The following is a 9378-nucleotide window of genomic DNA, read 5'->3' on the forward strand; positions in this document are numbered from 1 at the left end:
TTGATCACATATCTCATGTGCTTAAAACATTCCGTGGTGCCCCCATTGTCCCTGCAAAGATGTGCAAACTCCTCAGGTGGCTTCTCCCCCCACCCCCACCCCCTCCACTGCTCTCAGTCTCTGCATGGAGCATATTTCTTCCCTTTGGTCTCCTTGCTTGGCCAACTCCTATTTGTGTCTTGGTCTCTATGGAGATGCCCTTTCTGCTTAATTGCACCGCCCCCCAGGAGGCCCACAGTCTGCCATAATTTCCCTGGCCTGTCCCTGATGCACCTCTTTGGCACCTGCCCATGTATTTTCCTGCATCATCCTCCAGACTTGCTGATGATATCCAAATACCTGGAGGATCTGCATGACCAGAGTTTAAGATGCAGAATCTCCACAGTCAGGTATGCATTTGAACAAGATAGGTGATTCATATGCACACTGAATTTGTGTGGCACTTGTCTCTCTCAGAGGTAGGTTCCATGGGGGTAGGAGGCACTGTCTCCCCAGAAGGAGCACAGTGTCTGCCTTAAAATAGAGATGGAAATCAATCTCTATTAATTAAGAGGAAAGGCGTCAATTATGCGGGAAAGGCATCTCCGATGATCATCAGGCTGATTTTTTGCTAACAAACATGCTATACAGGGGGAAAAAAGTCCCCTTTTATCAGAATAAACAGGCTCAAGCCTACAATCCATTTTGTCCCAGGCTTCCTTTAAATTCCCCCTCATTCATCTCTCATATCTTCGTTGCCCGTCTAGTCTTATTTTCTGCATGACACAGATGAATGACTATTAGTAATCATGTTCGCTATTTTTGGGTGTTGTTTTTTTTTTAGAAAAAAAATTAACGCTCTAAGTGGCAACACAGTCACGGCCAGGTTTGCACTGTCATTTTGGAAACTTGTCCATGAAAACTAAAACAGGGTAATAGTCTTAAAAATTGTCTTTACCAGTCCTTTTTAAGAAAACATAATAGGGGATTCTAATGCTTCATGATAAATTATTATTTTGTCATTCTCTGGGTCAAAATAGTTAAGAAAGCCCTTTCACACTCAGCTTCTGCTTCTCTTAATAGAACGTTAAATCTGAAAAAGTTTATGGACCATTAATTCCCTGATGGCTCAGATGGTAAGGCAGCTGCCTGCAATCCCAGAGACCTGAGTTCAATCCCTAGGTCTGGAAGATCCCCTGGAGAAAGGAATGGCAACCCACTCCAGTACTCTTCCCTGGAAAATTCTATGGATGGAGGAGCCTGGTAGGCTACTGTCCATGGGATCGCAAAGAGTCAGACACGACTGAGCAACTTCACTGGTTCAAAAACAAAATCTTAACAAGTCCTCCATAAATGGCTGACTTGACTCATCTCTGAATCCCACCTCCCCCTCTTCCCTTTTCCTTCCCGGGAGTTAAATTTGCAATTCCCTAAAAGCCACAATTTGCCTAAAGTTTGTATCTAGCATGGGTCACGTGGTCAACGATCTTTTATGATGATAATCTCAGAGGTCAAGAGGACACACTCTTTGCAGGTAAACAAGGTATGATTTGTTTTTCTTTTGTGGAAATGTACAGATTGCATTTCAGGGTGCTTAGTTTGATGCGAAGTTTACTCATTTATCCAAGCGGGAAGCTAATGGTATTCCTGAAGTAGTAAGTCAATCAAAATGAGCCTTGAGAGTGGTTTTGGGACATGCGTTCAAGACTTTCCAGGCAGAATCTCTGCTGGGCTTGCTGGGTTTCCTGTATCCTGTGGTGCAAACTCTTGAATTTTGTCCACTCTTAGCCCTGTGTGTTTACCACAGGCAAAACTAAGCTGCTGAAAATCGAGTAAGTTTTGTTCCATGCTTCCACAGCATTGTCTATATTTCAGCAGGACCCAGTGACAAATAAATACCTGCCGGTTTTTGTTGATTGAGTGACTCAAGGTAAATAAACAAGCTCACATGCCTACTGGGGCCAGATAATGTAAATGAGAAAAACAAACAGCAAGGGGGTGTGCCCAACGTGAGAACTCCCGCCTGCGGGCGTCTCTCTGAGGGCTGTCACTGCACCCTCTCCTAGCCCGCTCCTGCACTTTCGCACAAAGAATCCTGGGTTGTCAAGAGTTAATGATTTCCCAAAGGCTGCCAGAAATCTGAGCTTTTAATGCAATCTCTCAATTTTTAAATGCTGGTAACTAATCTGAATTTTCACAAGACCAGTACTGTGAACCAAACCGAAAACTTCTAGGGAGTCACGCAGCTTTAAGCAACCAATTTGCAACCTCTGCATTATATAGATAATAAAAGATATATATATATATATATATATATATATAGAAGGGCTTCCCCGGTGGCTCAGCCGTAAAGAATCTGCCTGCAATGCAGGAGCTACAGGAGATACAGGTTGGATCCCTGGGGCAGGAAGGGCCCCTGGAGGAGGGCATGGCAACCCACTCCAGTTTTCTTGCCTGGAGAATTCCATGGACTGGACAGAGGATCTTGGTGGGCTACAGTCCATGGGGTCGCAGAGTCGGACACGACTGAAGCGACTTGCACGCACGCACATACATAAAGAACACTTATTTTCTAAGAAACTGTGATTCCTGGGAAGGCCGCAGATGCGGGTAAGACGTCCTGCTAGGGATGGTGCTGCCTGGGTTCAGACCCCCTCCTCTGCTCGCGGCCTGTGTGAGCTCAGCTCACTTCATCTTTATAAACCTTCAGTTTTCGCACCCGGAAAGTAACCACAATGGTGAGAATGTCCGCTTGGTCGGGTTGTTCCGAGGACAGGATGAGAAAGTGTCTTCGGAAGCCCTCAGAGCCAAATTCTCAGGATCTGTTCTCTAGTACGAGTGACTGCTTCTCTTTATAATAATGGAATTATTCCCGGGCCAGCCAAACATCGGGCAAATACGTATTCCCAAATGCCTCATCCCCCCCCCCACGCCCGGGGGGAGCTTTTGAAAGCTGTCTACATGATGACCTACTATTTTTTGGTGTTGTTTTATTAAAGCGTCTGGAAGGAGGTATGAGACCGACCCGGAGGGAATACACTCTGCTTTTAAAACCACTGTCCTCACCCGGCGGCAGAGAACAGCCACTTCCCTTCACCCGCTTTCCTTCCCCCCACCCCCTCAACGCATCTTCCAAACCCAAACAGGGTTTCCTCTCTTGCTCCAGGCTTTTAGTTGGCAGTGAGCTTCCCAACCAGTTTCAGTTTCCTTTAAGCTTCCGGCAGCTTCTCTACTGTAATTAAGTGTTCTCATTTTTCCCTGAAAACGTCCCGTACTCCTCGAGTTTGAATACTGTCCTTTCCCGAACCCTTCAGGGGTTTGTTTACGAGACTCTCCGACTGCCCGTTTATGACAGGGATGACGCTCCAGGCCTCCCCATCTCCAGCCGTTCGCGAGGACAACCCTTCCCGGCTCGCAGCTCAGAGACCCAGCCACGCCTGCAGCCAAGTCCTCGGTCCAGGAAGTAGTTGCGGGGCCGGGTCAGGCCTCCCTCCCGCGCGGAGCCCGGCTCGCCCCACGCCGCCTGGGTCCCCGCCCTGGCGGCGCCGGGCCCGGGCCGGGGGCGGGGCCGGGGGCGGGGCGGGGCATGGGCGTGGCATGGGCGGGGCCCGCTGTGGGTTTCGCTACGTCACCGGGAAGTCCCGATACGACCCGAGCGCGCGCTGCAGAGATCGCAGAGCTGCGAGGTTCTTGCAGGCGCCGGTTCAGTTTTTTCCTGCTCTGTGCGGACCGTCGTCTCCGGCCCGTTCTCCCCGCTCGCAGCCCGCGTCCTGCAGACCCGAGGTGCTCGGGTTGCATCGCTGAGTTGCCCCGGTCTGCCGACGGCCGTCTGCAGAGATGCCTGGAAGGAGGGCTCGTAGGAGCGCCCAGCCGAGCCCCACGCGGGTCCCGGCAGGTAGGGAGAGCTGGGGCCCGCGGAGATCCTGGCCGGGAAGGGGGTCTGGGTCGCGGTCTCGGTCTGGGCAGGGGCAGCCCGTCGCCCCGGGGCCTAAGAGCCCGGCGGGACCCGCGCCCTGGCACGTGCTTTAGGGGCGCCTCCGGGACGCTATTCGCGGATTTAACCCGGGGCGGTGGGGATGGCGACGGAAGGGGTGAGCCTTGCGATGGGGATGCTGCTGCGTTTGAGCGGCGGCCGAAAGCCTCCTCTCCTTCGCCTGCCTTCCGTCCGCGCTCGCCCTCCCCGGGGCCACGCGGAGAAAGTCATTGTCACGGCCCGGGGGCGCCGCTGGCGCTCAGCGCTTCCGGAGACAGGCCCTTTTGCTCCGGGGTCCAGCACCTTTTGAGGACTCTTCTGTGTGTCTGACCGCTGTCCCCAGCCCCAGCACCAACAATAACGCTTGATGCCATCACAGTTCTGCAAAGGACGGATGGAGGGCTAAGGAAGCCCCGAAAGGACCAACGACGTCAGAAGCCTGGAAGGCCTGGCTTCTTCGTTAAAAGCATAACATTTTAACAGTCGGTATTAGTCACAGAAATGCCATAGAGAAAAACAGGAGATGGTCCAGTGTTGTTTAATCCATCCCTTCCTCCGCCCTTCCCCATCCATGTAGCCCCATTAAGTAACTTCAGGTCAGCTCTCCTCCTCCCCGCTTTTATAAATCTTATCAAATAAGGCAGACATCTGCTACGGAGCAGTAGCAAAGAAGTAAGACCGTGGGCTGGAAATCCGTGTGGGTCACACTGCTGTTGCATCAGACGGTATTGGGCCCCTTTTACACTTAATTTTATGGAGCCCCTGGGGCGTGCAAAGGAAGTGGTGCATAGCCGGTGTGGCCGTGGCTAAGTTGGCACAAGGCTGCTCTCTGGCTCCTGCTTCGGAGGGAAGAAGCTTTGTCCATCTTTTGTGATGTCCAAGAGTTCTGGCTGTGTTGCAAGAATTGCATAAACTTCACCATCCAACTTGGCCCCCCTTAATAAGGGACAGCGAAAAGGTCCCTCTTAAACTTGATTAGATGGTAAGACAAAAAATTGAGATGTAAGTGAGGTATAACACTGTCTTAGTTTTAGGTGAACAGCATAATGATTTGATATATGTATCAATTGTGACATTATTACTGTAATAACTTTAGTTAACATCCATCACCACACATAGCTATGTTTTTAATTGATACATTTATAGATGTAATAAAAAGATTAAGGAAACAACTAGGTGCCGTTTTCTTTTTTTTTGATGAAAGGGATAATTTTTTGTTACAATTCAGGTCTTTCAAAACGATAGGCTGAATGATAATTGTTTTTTTAGCATTGTGTTAGTATTTCTAACTAAATACCCAGCTCTTGTAAAAAGAGAATTTGGTTATTTTGAGCCTAAATAGGGAATTTGCAGGGACTGTTTACAAAGTAAATCAGTTTTTAATTTGTAGTCATAATGGTTTTTAGTGATCATGAGCATGATATTGAAATGTACCAAAAAGAAGCTGAATTGCTTTTTGAACTACCCAAGAAAATCGTAATTATGGTCAGTATTGGTTTGGTGTTGATTTCACTTACTTTAAAAGTTTACTTAGAAATTAGATTATAAATATTACTTTCACCTTATATTGTTTATTACAGTATCTTAATCTTAAACAATAGTAAACATGTGAACTAAACATTATTTGTTTTTTGCTTCACTCATTTCCATAGAGGCAGTGGATTGGTACAGAGTGGGAAGAATGTTAAGTTATTTTAGAAAATATGGACTTAATTTTAGAATAAGCTTTTATGAGTCTTTCATGAGAAAACTTGAAAGAGTTGTTTAAATAATTGTATGAGGGCACAATCTGAACTATGAATTATTGCCATTTACAAAATGAGTTGTACTTGAAAATAACATAAAAGAATTTAACTTGTCTTTCCCTAGCCAATCTTAAGTGAGGAAGAAAAGGATGAGATCACCTGAGGCTGTGAAACTCACTCACTCTTTGTGGTGTATGACATAAATGTCTATATTTGAAAGTAAGATAACATTACTTCATCCAGGATGCTCAAAAAAAAAAATCACAAGTTAAATGTCTTTATTTTTGTTTAATTATTTCTGTTGTTTATGAGTCACTATATGTTAGTGTATGTTGTGTGTGTGTAAGTTGCTTTTCTTTCTTTACATTCAGAAAACAAGTGTATATGAAGTTAAGATAATGCTTTATGGCATAAATACTCAACTTGTCCTTGGAATGGGCATATTAACTCCTGCTGGTTGCAGTTTGCAATATCAGTGTAACTTTGATATTTTGCTTTCCTTTTCAGATCCTGAAGTTGAGTGTGCCATTCAGTTGAGGAGAATTGGAGACAAACTGAATTTCCGGCAGAAACTTGTGAATCTGATATCCAAACTCCTCCGCTCAGGAACTTGACTTAAGAAGCTTTCGAATGAGGAGACTCCTTTCAAAGGAAGATTTCCCATTAGGTGCAAATTTCATCAATTAGAGGAGAGACTGCCTTGTAATGGAGAAGAATGTGAAGGAACTCTCAGTTGCTTTTGAATGCTCTTGGAAATGAAGATGGATATATGAATTTTTGTCGGAGGTTTGCCAGAAGTTGTTGTTTGGGATTCGAGAACATTAAAAATCCACTTTTTATTTTAAAACAAGAATGGAGGAGCTTTGAACATCGGGAATCAATTCTTTATACATTTTAGTTTTGTTTAGAGACTTGTTCTAGTATTTTTGCTGAAGGTTGCTGCCCAGTGTAAGAGGAGCTGACAAATGATTATGGACTATGGTCAGGGGCTGAGAAACAGAATACACTCCATGTTTGTTTCTACTTTGGGGGACAATGACGGAACAGTGTGTGATCTTTGGTTTATGTATATTATTTTGTTAAGAGTAAAACTTTTATTTTGAGAACACTGAATGTGATAGTGAATGTTAATTTCATAGGTCACTACAAAATATAAACTAATTTGAAAGTTTCTTTTGAGTTAAGATGTATTGTTTTTGTTCAGAAGACCTTTTACTAAGTGTGTTCCAATGAGCCTTAACCTGGAAAGTGATATACTTTGAAAAAATTTGAAGTGTTACTTGGTGCCAGTGAAATTCTTGCAGTAAAGAAAAAGAAGCATGGGGATTTTGCATAACTCAGAATAATTTTAAAAGCGATAGATTTTTTAACTGCTGTAATTAAAACTTGGTAAGATGAATATTCTAATATAACTGTTGATAAGAAAATGAATATTTTTAAAGAAGTTTCTAAAATCTGTAAAATGTCCTTTCTTATACTCAGTGTATATTGTATAAGAGTGATCTTTTAAGAGATTAAGCATGTTTTCATAATTGAGATACATACATGTATTTTTCAAAAGGAACAGATTGCTCATCCAGAATGAAAATCCCATTTACATACATATGCATAACTTCATCTGCTATATAGATATTATCTATCTATATATATATAGTGTTAGAGTAATAGGTATATTCTGAGACGGGCTTCATGAATTATGTTGTTTTCAATTATTAAAAGGCCAGGCTATCAACAAAACTCCACAAATATATAAAAAAGAAATAATACTGTCATGATTGAATTTCAGCAGGAATAATCTTATTTATTTTACTTATTTATCACTAAACTATTTTTTGCTTCATTTGATAATAAAGTTGCATTTTGGAATTTTGAGGCAAGGGTTTCATAACTACTTGAACTCTTACTAGAAGAATGTTTTAATATAGGCTATAGTCACTTTAGATGAAAAATTACCTCAGCATGTTTTTTTCTTCAGTATTACTTAAAGCTGTTAGTTTATTTAGTTGCAAAGACTTTTTTTGGGGAGGGGGGCAGCATCTGCCTAGAGGAGAATGTTTTGACTTGGATATTTATGGTCTATAACTATATTTATACATATATACAATTAAAATTTGATACTGTAGCTGTAACCTATTAAATAATTTAAAAATTACCTATTAAATAGCCTGTTAAAAATTACTTTTCTGTGTGTTTATTTTTCATCATGTAAGCTACTGAGTGTTCATTGTGAAACCAAAATATTTTAAGTAACCTCCATCAGCAGTTACCTTTTGACCAAACCACCTCTTCCAGTACTGGGGTGGGAGTGGGCACCCGTGGGGCATGAGTTCTGCTCTCTAGAGACATACTCGTTAATTGGGAAAGGAAGCAGTGGAAAATAGGAAATGAACGCCAGGCATAGGTCTCGGGTGCTGCCGTGTGCCGCAGATGGAGGCCTGGAGGCGGCGGAGGCTCGAGGTCTGACTTGGAGGTTTGGTGAGGCGGGGTCCCTGGCTGCTCCTGGTCTGCCTGCCGAGGGGCTCAGGTGCTGTTTTTGCTGCTTCCCGCCACCCAGCCCCGTGCAGCAGGTATTGCATCATCTGCAGCTAGTCATGTGCTGAAGGAGGTGTGACCCAAGTGGCCTTCCTGTTTGAGTGGGAGAGCTCAAAAGATCCTCCTCATTTCTTGCCTTTTGTCTCAGAGCCGCCTCTCTGACCCACCCCTGCCCACTTGAGTCTGCTGAGGTCCTGCGATGTGAATCGCCTCCCTCAGATGGGGAGAGAGGAAGGGCTGTGGGGGAAGGTGGCTGGTGGAGCTGATGGCTACAGAACTGGGGTGGTGGGGGGCCTGGCTCCATAAAAGGCAGGGCCCGTGTTTGATGGTATGAGCATTATTCCCTGAGAACTCCCATTCTTTAAAAACTTTATTTTAGAGTATAGCCAATTAATGTGACAGTTTCAAGTGCACAGCAGAGAGACTCAGTCATATGTATAAGTGTATCCTTTCTCCCCCAAACTCCCCTCCCACCCAGGCTGCCACATGACACTGAGCAGAGTTCCCTGTGCTCCACAGCAGGCCCTTTCTGGTGACCCATTTTAAATACAGCAGTGTGTGCGTGTGGATCTCAAATTCCTTAACTATCCCTTCCCTCTGGTAACCATACCATGATGTTCACATAATTGTATCTATTGACCAACAAATAGCTACTATGAATTAAAAAAATACTTTTTGATTTGCACTTAGATTTAAAAGAAAACCTCAGTAGTCTATATTTGGAAAGTGTCTATGTACCTGTCATCTATCCTGTATCTGTGAATGAGACGAGTTCTTCAGTCTAAAGATTCTGGGCCCTGTGATTATGGGTTTCAATCCCTTGCAATAACTGCCCACATATGTACCCCACACTGGGCAGGAACAGCATAAATGGTGAGAATTCTGTCAAACTCCTCACACCTTTGTCAGAGGGGAAGATGCCCCAGAAGATAGACCTTGAAAAGAGAATAGTGACCTAGAGTGAGGCTGCACAAAGGGTACCGCACTTTGGAATGCTGGAGCCGGACGCTTCGAGGCAAGAATCTGAGTCTGCTGAGCTGTGTAACTGAGGCAGCCTGTCTGAGGCAGCCTTGCTCCTCTGAAGTCAGAGACCCTGATTGTCAAGGTCCCTTGTGGTGTGAAACAGAACATGGGGTGACAAAGACGCCT

General features: G+C 44.6%; 1 protein-coding gene across 1 annotated transcript; it reads left to right on the forward strand.

Moving 5' to 3' along the window:
• Positions 1-3699: 3699 nt before the first annotated feature.
• Positions 3700-7732, forward strand: PMAIP1 (phorbol-12-myristate-13-acetate-induced protein 1). The gene is made up of 2 exons (XM_068993856.1): positions 3700-3874; positions 6205-7732. Exons 1-2 carry the CDS (start codon positions 3817-3819, stop codon positions 6309-6311), a joined length of 165 nt encoding a protein of 54 aa, XP_068849957.1. The 5' UTR covers positions 3700-3816; the 3' UTR covers positions 6312-7732.
• The last annotated feature ends 1646 nt before the right edge of the window (positions 7733-9378 follow it).

The sequence above is a fragment of the Capricornis sumatraensis genome, chromosome 21 (genome assembly GCF_032405125.1).
Source record: "Capricornis sumatraensis isolate serow.1 chromosome 21, serow.2, whole genome shotgun sequence".
NCBI classification, from domain to species: Eukaryota; Metazoa; Chordata; class Mammalia; order Artiodactyla; family Bovidae; genus Capricornis; species Capricornis sumatraensis.

Excerpts from the sequence above, each read along its gene's own strand:
- PMAIP1 (XM_068993856.1), top strand. The coding sequence starts at position 3,817 with ATGCCTGGAAGGAGGGCTCGTAGGAGCGCCCAGCCGAGCCCCACGCGG. Across the intron at positions 3,875-6,204 it reads CCCCACGCGGGTCCCGGCAG|ATCCTGAAGTTGAGTGTGCC; the intron begins GTAGGGAGAGCT and ends TTTCCTTTTCAG.